Source organism: Sinocyclocheilus rhinocerous, unplaced genomic scaffold, assembly GCF_001515625.1.
Source record: "Sinocyclocheilus rhinocerous isolate Xijiao unplaced genomic scaffold, SAMN03320098_v1.1 scaffold780, whole genome shotgun sequence".
Lineage (NCBI taxonomy): Eukaryota > Metazoa > Chordata > Actinopteri > Cypriniformes > Cyprinidae > Sinocyclocheilus > Sinocyclocheilus rhinocerous.
In genome coordinates, this window is record NW_015654937.1 from 524,077 (window position 1) to 539,142 (window position 15,066).

Here is a 15,066-nt window from a genome sequence, read left to right on the forward strand (position 1 = left end):
TTGGATAAAAGCGTTTGCTAAATAACAAAATTTTAATTTAATGTAAATGTAAATAACAAAACTACATTGAAATTTTAAAACAAGCCCCAAATCAAATAAATAAGTAGCACAAATAAAATAAATCTCTTCATATAAACAAAATAAGGCTTTGTCTGTGCTCTTTCCATTTAAAATGAGCTGCAACCACTGCATTTTAATCATTATCCAAACAAAGATGCTGCATACATGCAACATGAGCAGTTTTTAATCTAAATTGGATTGTATAATTTTGAAATTTGAAGCAAAAACAGAATGGTTTGACTTCAGTTTTGTGAAACTATACATAAAAATATCTGCATGAAACAGAAACAGCAGACGAGCTGAACGAGACGCAGATGCACTCTCTGCCAGCAGGTGGCGCTTAAAGCGTTTCCTTGGTTTCCGCTGCAAAAACAAAGCAGCGCTGCACTTACTTTAATATGCATTATACAGAGGCAAGATGAAAAGAAAAAATACCATCTAAACTTTTCTAAAGACAGTAAGTTCCCCTCAGACATGCATTCATATGAACTCCTACACCTAAATGAATCGCGATTTGTTTAGCATCTCAACCGATTTGAATGGTCACATATTTGAATCGATTTTCAACCGGCTCGCAGTTAATCGTTACATCCCTATTCACAACGAAACAGCATCACACACAATGTGGCCTTGAGTGAGCGGAGGCCGGAGGCCTAGAGTGAGCCACGGCCTAGAGTTGAGCGGAGGCCGGCTTGAGTGAGCAGAGGCGGGCAGGCTTGAGAACGGCGTGGCCGGTGGATTCGACGAAGGAGCGTCCGGCGGGCTTGCGGCAATCACATGTGACGACCCCGGGCTGGACTCCGTTTCGTCCACGGTGAAAGCCGATCCGGCGATGCACAGCGCGATGTTGATGTATTTCCTCAGTTACCAGCACGGATCAGCTCCAGGCATGACGAAGATATTTTCCTCTTTTGGAAGGTCAAACAAAGTAGTTTCGCTTTCACAACGAAACACACTGTGTCTCCACAACATGGCAGCGGCGGCAACAGCGACAATAAAAGTTACGCCTTCTTTCTTTGCGTGAAAATTTGGGCGGCATCTTCCCACACCGTGACGTAGATATGTGGGGGCGTGTTAGAACGAGCCATTTTAGGTAGGCGTGGTTGACTCTTAACTTTTATAAAGAATATCTCTTTGGATCTGAGACTTTAGTCTTTGCAACTTTACAGATCTTCTTTATGCACCAAGAGCTTGTGACACTCCAAAGAGAAAGGAAAAATTGAAATCGCATCATATGACCCCTTTAAATAACTGGATGATGTTAAGTTAGTTAAGTCTCTAGTTAAGTCTGATGTTAAGTCTTTCTGCTAGAAGAAAATTTTGTTTTCGTGGTGGGTGTATTATTGACAAAACTATCTTTTGATGTTGTAGAAAAATTATGAGATCAACAAAATTAATAAACATATCCAGCCGTGTGGTGGTTTAAAAAAAAAAGAACATTACTTATTCATGATGAGATACTCAATGATGAGACAAAAAAATAAATGTGGATGCATTTTAAAAAATGCACATTTCCTAATTTTAGATTCAAATTTCATTGAATTGGCCTTCACCTATGATTAATAAGATAATAAATCTAATATTTACCAAACTCCCTCTGAATCCTGCACAGCAGGCTGCATCATCAATGTGAAATGATTAATGAACAGAGCTATTCCAGTAGACTGGGATCTCAGTGGGCAGATATTTCCACAATGAATTATTCCAGATTAAATCAATTGCAAGTCCTAAATGCTTAAAATAGAGCAGCAGACAGACAACATTTTAATAGGCTTAGATGCTCCATCCTGAGTCTGCTGGGACACAGCTTTTTCACTGGAGCTGAGTGCATTATGAGTGCAAAACCATGAATAGGAACGTACAGTTGTGCCATAAAGAGCTGTTCTAAAATCACAAATGTGTTGACAATGACACATCTTGTTCCAACTAAGCCATGTCAGCCTAGAACGCAATATTGAGATGGTTTAAATAACATGCTACCAAGTCAACCATGTCTGTTTAATTCTGAATTTAAATATCTGTTTAATTCTGCTAATGACATTGCTAAAACTCATTAGTAGATGCATCCAAATGAGACCCAAATACTTAAAGGGCTGACTCAATTAAATGAACATCCTCCAAAATCCACTTTTCTCATTGTGGTCTCTTTTTAACTTTAAATGCTTATCAGTGACAGCTGGAAGGGTAGGTCTACTGGTGGAACATAGCCTACATGTATCATTGTACTTTCAAAACAAGATTTGGCCAAAAACACACGTCAAAAGAATTTGAAACTATGCTTGTGTTCCAAAAACTAGAAAGTTGCTTTGGTGCCTATAGCCTACATAGCCTGTGTTGTAACTGAAATCCAACCTCAATGTGAGTGATTTGGAACACTTTACCGTGTTCACGGTACTCACAAATAGCATGTTTTATGCAAATGCATAGGTAACTCGATTCAGAAGTGACCTAAAATAGAGTTTGGCATTAGCATGTTGCTAAGCTAACAATCTTATTCTCTAAGGGGCTGTTTAGAAGGCACTTTTGCATTCAACTGTGCTGCTTTTCCATAGTTTTTTTCCATCGTTAAACATACTGTTCGGTACGTTTTTGGTACAGCATGGGGGAAAACTAAACATGAAACTGTTGTTGTTGTTGTTTTTAAACAGGTTTACTGAGCAAATTGTGTTCTGCCTTTAAATACATTCAATTCTAATTAAAATCTTCATTAAAAAATCTATTTCAGCTGATGCTGTAAACTTAAATATTACTATAATATTAAAGGTTACAGTTAACAACAATGTTGATTCAATATTCGTTAAAAGATATATCAAATTAGGATTTTCTAATTAAGTCAAATTATGTGGACTGGTTAAAACAATGCAGTATTTATTCAATATGCATACCACAGGTACCGTTATACCCCTAATAAATTAGTAGCCTACATTTTATATTTTATATTTATATTCTATCAACAGAAGGTGTTGTAGTTTTATAATCGAGATGTATCTTATCATGGATGTATTTTGTGGTGAATTTTTTTTTTGTGTATTTTAATATGCACTATGTGACGTATGTGCAATGCTGCTTTACAATATGGATTTTTTTTAAAGTTATTTTTCCTACCTTTTGGAACACCCTTTATTTTATCAGTGAATGCAACAGAATCAACATTCAGCTCTTAAATGTCAGCTCTAGATTTAGCTGTGTAAGTTGCCACAGGGGTTGTATAACATCTATACCCATTCCTCCAGGCACCTCTCATATTTGAACGATCACAATGATTTCTTTGAGAATAGAGACGATTCCTTCAAGAAACCTCCCATGACTCATAAAGCTTCTGAATCCAAGTCAACACAGAGTCTCATATGAACATGTTCATCAAATTACACTATTGTGCTTTTCAGTAGCTTTTCAAGTAGGCCTGTGTCAACAGTAAATATTTTTCACAACATATAGTCATGATTGCATCAATGCCTAGTAATGGTTCATAAAAATTTGTTATAATTGGGTGATAATTGAATATGTATAGCCTATTGATTGAACATCATAAGTATACATCATTTCCTGTTTTCTAACGTTTTAGTGTAAATGTAGAATAAATATTATATGAAATGAGAGTTTAATTAGGACTAAATTCACAATGTACTTGTTCACCCCTAAATAAAAATTCTTATTAATGCTGTATTAATGCTACTAAAACAATCCATATGCCTTATGTACTTTAATTTCGTCGTAAGATATATTTGTGTGAGAACCAGTCTGAAATGTATGGCTATGTGATTGAAATGTTGGTTTAAGATGTGGATACACTAATCTGAATATGAACATTATTGTGATTGCAGAGCTTTAGAGCTTCATATAATGAAGCTTTGGCCTAGCAGTTCCCTTCCCAGCATGTTGAGCCTTGGTGCTCATACGGAAGATGCAAGTTTTTAATCTGTTCTGTATTGCAGTATGTCGCAATCACAACTAATTTTGTCTCCTCACTACTGTCTCGATAATAAATTTAAAGATATGTATAAAACGTCACCATACCATGATGTAATAACATAATTTAAAATTCATAATATCTTCTGACATTTTCTTTTGTGCTGAACTGTTAAACAATCAATCAAAAAGCACTGGTTTGGTGTCTGTAAAGATGAATGCTGGTGGGGACATCCTTGCCTTCCAGCATTCTAAAGGCAGAAAGGTTCACAAGGCTGAATTTCCTTCAGGAGAATTTTCTCTTTAACATAGTTTATCCAACTCTGATGGGATATAGCAGGGCCAGCCCTTGCATTTGGGGGCCATAAGCAGATTTTCAAAATGGGGACCTCTAACCCACCATCCCCCATTGTACACGTTCTACACTTTTCTGTAAAGTGTTACATAATTTTCTTACTTATTTCCCTTTGATTATATAAAAATTAAGATATGAAGATATTTCATATTTTTCCTCTGCTTTAGTTTCATTTTCATGGACTCTTAGTTTGTTTCACTTCAGTTCCTGTTACCTTTGTCCTCTTTTCCTCACCTGTTTGTATTCTGTTCATCATCTTGTGTATTTAAGTCCCTCAGTTTGTTGTGTTCCCTTGTCGAGTGTTGTTGTGCTGTATGTGCTGTTTCATTTGGCTTCTCATCAACAGATTACCTGGTTCTGTTTTATTAAATACCTCTTTGTTGCTTTAACCCTCTTTGGACTTTATCTTCTTTGGACTAAAACATGACAGTATTTACTTCTGAAGCAAACGTATAATTATTAGTGTATTCAAATTTAGAGAGATGTACGTCTATGTACGACTGTGTATGTCTATGATGTGACACATGCACGGGCAAATGATGTATGCAATTTCCCACAAAATCCATCCCAGCAGTTCTTAAATATGAATAATTTTTATAGCTTCATCAACATGTATTTGGCCAAAATAAATATTTTTTTTGTAAGATGTAAGATAGTTTTTATTTTATTTTATTTTATTTCAAGAAAGAAAGTAAAGAAAGGAGATGGGCTCAATTTGATTTCAAATAGATTTTAAATTGTCTTCTTTTCAGCTTTTATTTTACTATAAAATTGGATGTTTCTGAAAACAAAGTTGAAATGGGCTTTTTGTTTATAAGAGTCATAACACTACATTTCACTCTTAAAATGTTTAGCATAGATTCTGATTGAACAGCTGACAGGGATAAACAGAGCACATTAATGTTGTTATTGTATTGTCAACATGAAATACTTACCTTCAAACAGCATCGTGATCACAGAAACGCACAACTAACTTGTGAGGGTTTCACTGCAGTCCCATGCATGAGTGCTGGGCCAGCTTCAGATGTGCACGCTTCATAGCGAAGGCTCACACTGAGACAGACATCTCAAGAGCTTGGCTCAGTCTGTGTATGATGATGAAAAGAGCATACAGAGAAGAGTGAAAGGCACAGCATGATGCAGAAACTTACTTCTGATCTGTTTTCCTGTCTTCTGTTCCAGTTCTACCAAGTCACACCTGTGGAAATCCAGGGTTGATACCGAGAGGGATTATCCATGGGACCAGGTACAATGTCGGCGACAAGATCCGCTACAGTTGTGTGATGGGATATGTTTTGGAGGGGCATGCAGTGCTCACGTGCATAGTGAGCCCAGGAAGTGGTGCATCATGGGATTTCCCTGCACCATTTTGTAGAGGTAAGATGCTCTATGCTTGGATGGGTTAAAAAGCATGGTCTCCACAGTCATGAAATACTGTGGCTACTGTATGTTATGCAATAGTACCCGCTTAGCACTAGGGCTGGGTATCGAGTTTTTTACTTTTTAGGCACCAACCGAATTGCCTCGATACCATCAAGTATCGAAAAATGTCTTGTCGCTTTGTACCACATTTCAATCCCTAAGGGGTTAATATCATCAAAGTCAGTGAGCCAATAAGCATGCAGCATGCTTTATGTGCCTAAATTAGTGATTGGCTCTGGTGAGGCATCAAGGAAAACGCATGTTACGTGACCATTCATGCATACTGTAGTATCTTAGTGCTGTAGTGTTGTATTGCTTTTACTCAAAACTCACTTTAAACCCCCCATCGAGTGTTAATGTAATAATTTCAGATTGCGACCTAATGTGTGTCTTGGTCATTTAATGTTGCAGAAATATGTTATTTGTAGCCTTTTATATCAAGCTAATTGCTACACCTGCTTAGCATTTCTCATGTAATGTAATCTGTCTCTACTAACTTTGCACATCTAGAATTTGCCCACTCTTCTTTGCAGAACTGCTCAAGTTCAGTTTAATTTGATGGTGCTATTTTGCGTCTTCTTGCACATGAATGGTAACCAGTATACTCTGCGTTTAGAGAGCAGCAGTACTGATCCTGTCTTAGACGCTGCATCGGGGGGCACTCCTTATATTCAAGCTCTGGATTTTTAATACATTATTCATGAATGACTACAAAAAGTCATGGGATACAAGCTCTGAAAATTAATGTTGATTTATATATGGTGTAATTTTACCTTTTCCTAATTACTAATTTGTATCTTTTGTGGTATTTTGTCCAGCTGAAGGATCATGTGGTGGGACGTTAAGAGGAACAACAGGGACAATATCAAGTCCCCATTTTCCTTCAGAGTATGAGAACAATGCTGACTGCATGTGGAGTATTCTGGCTGAGCCGGGAGACACCATTGCCCTGGTCTTCACAGACTTCCAACTAGAAGATAGATATGACTTTCTAGAGATCAGAGGCACAGAAGCACCGTCAATATGGTGAGTAAACTGGCCTCCGCTACTGCTTTTACATTGCAATCTGTTCTCATCTCAGACCTATGTTGAGTAACGGTATCATAGGATCCCTTTCATGGAATTAGAGAGGAATGCCTCTTTTTGTATCTCTATTCAGACAGGATTTACTTTGTAAATAACTTTTGAGCAGCAGTTGTTAACAGAGGACATCTTGTGATTTAATACAAATACTGATTCAGACAATATTGGGATCTATGTAGTTATTACAAGGGTGTGATTGTTCATTGCATGGGTGTGCGGTTACAGAAAACCATGTGCTCTGTGTGCGAGCATCACAGACAGTTATTTTTTTTAGCATTTTCAAAAGCAACAACAACAACAACAACTAAATTAAAAAAAATAATAAAAAAAAATACATAAATAAAGGTTGTGGCATATAATGAATCAAAATATTTTAACACTCCTTTTTAACACTATTTCTAGGTCACAAATCAAATTTGCAGCATTGAGCATGTGGATTTGCTTCATTTGAAGCACAAGATGCTCTTTAAAACATTTGGAACTATGTTTCACTCAGGCTATCTGTATATTCATAGTAATATATTGATATAGACAATTAGTACATCTTCTTTGCAGAACTGCTCAAGTTCAGTTTAATTTGATGGTGACCATATGTGGACTTACAGTCTTCAAGTCAGTCCACAGATTTTCAGTGGGGAAACAAGAAACAAGAAACACGTCACTGAATCATTCACTCAATAGATTTTTTCAAAAACACATCATTACTATGTGGAACTACAGATTTGTAACGGGAGCATGTCTTTTTGAATTAGCAACATCAGATTCTGGATACTTGGCATAGGAAAGTAGTTACACACATAAGAGGGTCTTTGTGAGACTCCTTGGCTTCTCCTTACTTATTTACGTATAAAAGCAAGACTGCATTATGGCCATAAATCATTATGGTTGTGAATACCTGGGGCTTCATGCCCACAGCGATTCACAACCGCAGAATTACAATAGCAAAATTTTAGATACTGGTGCAATTTCACAATTCTTGATTCCAGTTTTAAATCCACAGCCTAAAACGTCTAGCCATAAAGTTAAAACATTATTAAAGACGAGTAGACTTAAAATTAAAAAAAATAATAAAAAAAAATACATAAATAAAGGTTGTGGCATATAATGAATCAAAATATTTTAACACTCCTTTTTAACACTATTTCTAGGTCACAAATCAAATTTGCAGCATTGAGCATGTGGATTTGCTTCATTTGAAGCACAAGATGCTCTTTAAAACATTTGGAACTATGTTTCACTCAGGCTATCTGTATATTCATAGTAATATATTGATATAGACAATTAGTACATTTGATAGTACATAAAATAAGTTGTGTGGTATTGCATAAAAAAAAATGCAAAACGTGATTTTTCCAAATAGATTTGTGGACCCAGCTGTAGGCCTTATGCTAAGAATCATTCCTGATGTTACTATAAAGACAATTCTGAGTAGTTTCTGTGATCGAACTCTCCCTTACTGATTTAATGTTCCTTTTACTTAGCCATATTGCTACTTTACACAGGAAGTTGGTCTATTTAATAAAGGTTAAAATAATTGAGGAAAATAAAAATAATACCTAATCAGAGACATTCCGTTCTGGATAGGATATGATTTCTCAGAAGACAAGCTAACTGAAAAACAGGACTTTGTATGTCCTTAAATTTTTACAGAGACTGAAAAAAAAAATAAAATACAGACATGTCTGATTTGGACAACAACTAAATTAAAAAAAATAATTAAAAAAAATACATAAATAAAGGTTGTGGCATATAATGAATCAAAATATTTTAACACTCCTTTTTAACATTATTTCTAGGTCACAAATCAAATTTGCAGCATTGAGCATGTGGATTTGCTTCATTTGAAGCACAAGATGCTCTTTAAAACATTTGGAACTATGTTTCACTCAGGCTATCTGTATATTCATAGTAATATATTGATATAGACAATTAGTACATTTGATAGTACATAAAATAAGTTGTGTGGTATTGCATAAAAAAAAATGCAAAACGTGATTTTTCCAAATAGATTTGTGGACCCAGCTGTAGGCCTTATGCTAAGAATCATTCCTGATGTTACTATAAAGACAATTCTGAGTAGTTTCTGTGATCGAACTCTCCCTTACTGATTTAATGTTCCTTTTACTTAGCCATATTGCTACTTTACACAGGAAGTTGGTCTATTTAATAAAGGTTAAAATAATTGAGGAAAATAAAAATAATACCTAATCAGAGACATTCCGTTCTGGATAGGATATGATTTCTCAGAAGACAAGCTAACTGAAAAACAGGACTTTGTATGTCCTTAAATTTTTACAGAGACTGAAAAAAAAAATAAAATACAGACATGTCTGATTTGGAGGGGAATAGAAGAATAATTCACACATAAATGAAAACTCTTTATTTACTCACCGTCATATCAAACCCAATAACTGTTTTTCAAAACAAACAAAAACATTAAGAAACTTTATGCATTTTTTCACCCTCACAAGCTTCATGACACAAAACACCATAAAACCAGTCTACATGACACACACACTATATTTCAAGTCTAGAGAAGTCATATGGTAGCTGTGTGTGAGGAACAGTCTGCAATTTAGGTCATTATTGACTGAAAACCTTTCAAATTTCCATTGGTTCTTTACTCAGAACCATCATATAACTGCAGAAGACTTGGAATGTAGCACAATGCAGTCTTATGGGCTTCTTCTATAGTGGTTTTATGTTTTCATTTAGGGTGAGGCATTCACTGAATATCACAAATTACGTCAATGAAATACGAATTTACCTAAACTTACATATGGTAAAATAGTCTCATCCAAACAGGGCTTTGTCTGTCTTTCAGGTATTGATCCAAAATACCCTCAGATCGAAATGAGATACCATTGATCTCACTGATTATTCTGGGAACATATGACTTGCTCTGTGACTGTTTGAATGTGTCCCCGCAGCTGTCAACTTGATGATCACCACTCGGTGGTTTAATACATTTCTCTTGTTTTCTCTCCTCACCTGTGTCTTGTCTGCCTCCTTTCATCAGATACTTCCTCACTGTGTTTTCAAAGGTTTGCAATTGTGACCAAATTGTAAGTCCTAGCCTAGTGAGAGATGGTAAAGAAGGCTCTGCCTGAACTCTATTAACTTCAAGCTCTGTGAATAAATATGTCCTCGCTCTTGACGTGGGGAGCATCGAGGATGTGTAGTCACACAGGCAACCTCGCAAATAATTTGCTTCATTATTCGCTTCACCAAAACACAGGCTCGAAAATACACAAACTTGCTGCAAGAGAGCAATAACATTACTTCACTGGACTGGTGATGAAATAACAGCAGAAGCTATTTACACTGCATCAGAAAAGTAATATCAGGATGTTTATTCTTACCATAAACAGCAGCAGTATCCTATTGACACGTTGTATAAACAGGAATTTCATGCTGTATTATCCAGATGTGAATGGTAATGTTGAACTTTGTAGAAGAGAACAAGGATTATTGTAACACTTTTTCTACATCCATAAAAAAATTCTGCATGAAGTTTTGAAATGTATTATTTATTGATGTTACTCATGTCAATGAATGATTAAATTGAGTCAGATTTAATTAAACTAAAACTACATAATGGCCACAGTTGCAATCACAAAACATGTGGTATACTTGTAATGGTGATACTATATCATAAATGAAGTCCAAAGCATCCACCCTTAAGTCTCTTGACATCCCTAGATTTTGCTCAAGTACCTCCTTTAATGGAAATCTAAAATACTTTTTGCCTACATCATCTTACAGATGAAAAATCAAATCACTTGTGATTTGTTAATGCTCTTTAACTTTTATTTAACTGACAAATGTAATGAAAAAGAAAATATTTCCAAAGTTTTCACTGACCAACTTAAATGTATTTTGTAAATATAAACAAATTTGGATTTTTATGGCTGCAGCACACTCCAAAAAAGTTGGGACAGAGGCAAAATAAAAGTGAAAAAGGTTATAGAATATCCAAGTTAAACCGTTTTGAAACAGTTCACAGTAAGCAGGTGAATTGGTAATAGGTGAGGGTGTCATGTTTGGGTATAAAGATCCCATGTGCTCCCAAAACGCTTCCGACATGGAGTGAATATCCCAAAAGAGTTCAAATCAGGTGGTGAAATAGAAGTCCTAGCACAGGGATACTTTCCATGTGCACTCAAGGAGCATACTAGTAGTATGAAACTACCAGTGTTGGGGAGTAACTAGTTACATGTAACGGCGTTACGTAATTTAATTACAAAATAAATGTAACTGTAATCAGTTACAGTTACTAAGAAAAAAATGTGTAATTAATTTACAGTTACTTCTGAAAATGTTAACGATTACAAAGGGGATTACATTTGAATATTTACACACATCCACATACAGATTTAATTGATTTCTTTCCCAAATTGCACTGACTACTCTGAGACATACGGCCCTATAATTTATGCAATGCAGAAAACACCAGTGTTGGGAGTAACGCATTACAAAAGTAATAATATTACAGTATCATTATTATCTATTATAATGTTACAGTAGTAATTAAGCAGACAAATAATCATATTTTATAATAGGTTTAGGGGGAGCTAGGGCAGACAACAGCACAACCCTTATGAAAAGATGATTTTACTATAAATATTATAGACAATGGTTACTATTGTTAAACCATGGTAACCACAAATTAACCATGGTTTTTGCTACACAAATATATGAGTACATGAACACATAAACACAATCTCTAGAACTGCTCTGAGTCACTTAATGAGCATTTTACTTATTTTGAGAAAACTATCGTCATATAATATACAAAGAGACACCAATGTTTCAGGAGTTTAGTACACAGAATAGGACACATGTTTATTAGATAACCATATTTGAGTTGATGTATATGCTTTTATTTATTATTATTTTTTAATTAACTATTTATTTTCCAAACCATTGTTAGATGCAGTGTTTCCTGTAGGTATGCAAAGATTTCTTATCTATTAACTATTTCTTATCTTAACTATTTCTTATGATTTTAAATCTGCATTGAACTTCAGATCAATCTCAAAGTAAAAGGCGGTACTAAAGTCTGATTTTGTGGTGGATGTGTTCAAATTTGATCATCTTAATTCAAGTGATGAAGGATTTTGAAAGTCTAACAGTGTTGAGCACTACTGTAAGGTTAACCCTGCATGGTGTAAATGTTTGAAAATGATTAACAGTTGCAAATAAACATTCATTAGAAATGTAGAAAAGTAATCAAAAAGTAATCAAAAGTAATCAGTTACATTACTTTAATAAAGTAATTGAAAAAGTTACACTACTATTACATTTTAAATAGGGTAACTTGTAATATGTAACCTATTACATTTCCAAAGTAACCCTCCCAACACTGTACATGGGTTATCTGTATTCACATTGTTCACAGCATTAACATCAGTAACTGCATCAGTAACAGTACTGTCCACATCCATATTTATACTTGTACAAATCAAACAAACACAACAATAGAGGGGCCCCGTACGGGCCACCAATATGTAACACTCAGCTTTTCTGATAAGGGAGGCTACACAAAATAAACGATCTACACCCTCTTTAAAATACTGTTGGAAGGTTTGTATAAGTACCAAGAAAAACACATACACCATCAAATAGCCAAATCCAAACGTATATTATACAACAAATGTTAATTTTCCAGGTTGTTACCTCTTTATTCTTTAAACTTTGCATATTGTTCCCTTATACCTACATGTACGTAGCTGTATAGGTACATTAATATTACAAAAAGGTATGCTGTAAATTTCGGTTCCCTTACACTATAACTTGCCTTTCTGACTGTATTTTATTTTTTAAATTTATTTATTGTTTATTTATTGTATTTTCTTATATATCTGTATTACCCTTGACATGTAAGGATATATGTACAGTTGTTGTATAATATGTTTTGTTCTTATTAAAGTAAAAAAACAAAGTGATATTATTTCTTGAGTCTCACTTATGGAGTTTCTGCATGAGGGCGCCCTCTGGCATTGTGTACGAATGAAACCGACATTACATTATGTGTGTTCTCACTAATGCTCACAACATCATAGTTTGGGTAAAAATATAAAAATATATACTTATCTCTAAAGAAATTTGAAATAAACATTTGCAAATCCATACATTTCTCCAGTGTAGAGAAGTGTGCAGTTTTTTTCTCTCTCTTTCTCTATGGAATCATAAGATTTAATAATAAAATTTAACATTTAAAAAAATATTTTTAATAGGCCTACTTTATCATAAAGCCTTAGGCCTTTCTAATGATTTATAGTTTTAGGCCCCCTGTATATTAACAGGTCACCCTGCAGTTTTCTGTCAAATATCATGAAAATAATACTTATTATACTTATTCTTAAATAGTAATATTTCTTATTTTGTTAAATGTTTTATTTAATTAAAATAATACATATTATTAATGTAATAACATATGTTATGCAAATATTTCTTATCTATTAACTATTTCTTATGATTTTAAATTTAGAAAAGTAATCAAAAAGTAATCAAAAGTAATCAGTTACGTTACTTTAATAAAGTAATTGAAAAAGTTACACTACTATTACAGTACATTTTAAATAGGGTAACTTGTCATCTGTAACCTGTTACATTTCCAAAGTAACCTTCCCAACACTGGAAGCTACCAATATTAAAGAGTCCTTCTAAAACACAATATACAAACTGAGCGTTAGCATGCTAATCAGCACATCAGCGATGGCCAAACATGCCAAACAAATTACAATTCATACCCATAGTCAATTGAAAAAAAAAAAAAGGATACAAAATATCAAACATAGAAAACACTTTCATTGAGCTTGAAACATTAAAGTTTCTCAATCTGGACTCTTCAGCATGGAGGGTAGCTTGGGAACAAGACCATGCTTCTTCCTAACCAAACAATACTCTACTCCCTCTACTACTACACCTGTGTTTATATTAGAGGAGATGTCCCGCTTAGAGCCCCTAGAGGATGGTAGCATGGTGACAGAACTATGGGCTGTTACAACCATACATACTATTGTGAAAAGATTCAAAGAATCCAGAGAAATCTCAGTCGGTGTAGGGCAAGGCAGGAAACCTCAGTTGAATGTGCATGACCTTTGAGCCCTCAGATGGCATTGCATAAGTAATCATCATGCTGTGGTGTTAAATATAGCCACATGGGCTCAGGAGTACTTTGGTAAACCATTGTTACTTAACACAGTCTGCCGCTGCATCAATAAATGCAACTTGAATCTCTGTTACTCTAGATGAAAGCAATACATCAATTCTATGCAGTGATGCCGCGGGGTTCTCTGGGCCAGAGCTCATCTTAGATAGTCAAAAAGACAGTGGAAATGTGTGCTGTGGTCAGATGAGTCCACATTTTAACTTGTTTCTGGGGAAAATGGACGTTGAGTTCTCAGTCCCAAAGACCAAAGGGACCATCCAGACTTTCATCAGTGACAGATACAAAAGCAAACATCTGTCATGGTATGGGGCTGCAGCAGAGCAAACGGCATGGGTGACTGGAATATGTGCGAAGGTACCATTGACATGGAGGCATATATTGAAATTATACAGAGACATATACTGCCATCAAGATGACATCTTTCATGGGAAGTCCATGGTTATCAGATCAAGACAATGCCAGGTCTCATCCTGCATGTGCTACATCAGCCTGGTTTCGTAGACACAGAGGGAATGTGCTAGATCAGTCCAGATCTGTCTCCTATTGAAAATGTATGGCCAGTCATGAAAAGGAGAATCGGACAACGACGATCAAAGGTTGCCGAGCATCTGAAGTCTTGTATCAAGGGAGATTGGACAAAAAGTTTACATTAAAACTTTAACAATTAGTGTACTCAATTCCCAAACAATTAAACATTATAATTAAAAGGAAGGCTGATGTGACAGTTAAACATGCCTTTGTCCCAACTTTTTTGGAGTGTGTTACAGCCATCAAAATCAAAATGTGTTTATATTTACAAAATAAAATGAAGTTGGCCATGAAAACATTGGAATTTTTTCTTTGTACTTTAGTCAATTAAATACAGGTTAAAGAGAATGAACAAATAACATATTCTTGATTTTATGGCATTTCACAAAACATCCCAGCTCTTCTGGATCTGATGTTATATGTATTTATTTATGTACTGTATGTATGTATTTAGTTAGTTAGTTAGTTAGTTAGTTAGTTAGTTAGTTAGTTAGTTAGTTAGTTAGTTAGTTAGTTAGTTAGTTAGTTAGTT

The 15,066-nt window shown here is 34.9% G+C and overlaps 1 protein-coding gene across 1 annotated transcript in view; it reads left to right on the plus strand.

The window, feature by feature from the left end:
* The window catches only part of LOC107717843 (CUB and sushi domain-containing protein 1-like), a 373,583-nt gene that overhangs the window by 139,988 nt on the left and 218,529 nt on the right, over nucleotides 1-15,066 (plus strand). The window contains 2 exon segments of the mRNA XM_016524723.1: nucleotides 5,507-5,701; nucleotides 6,565-6,772. Of these exon segments, the coding sequence (XP_016380209.1) occupies nucleotides 5,507-5,701; nucleotides 6,565-6,772 (403 nt within the window).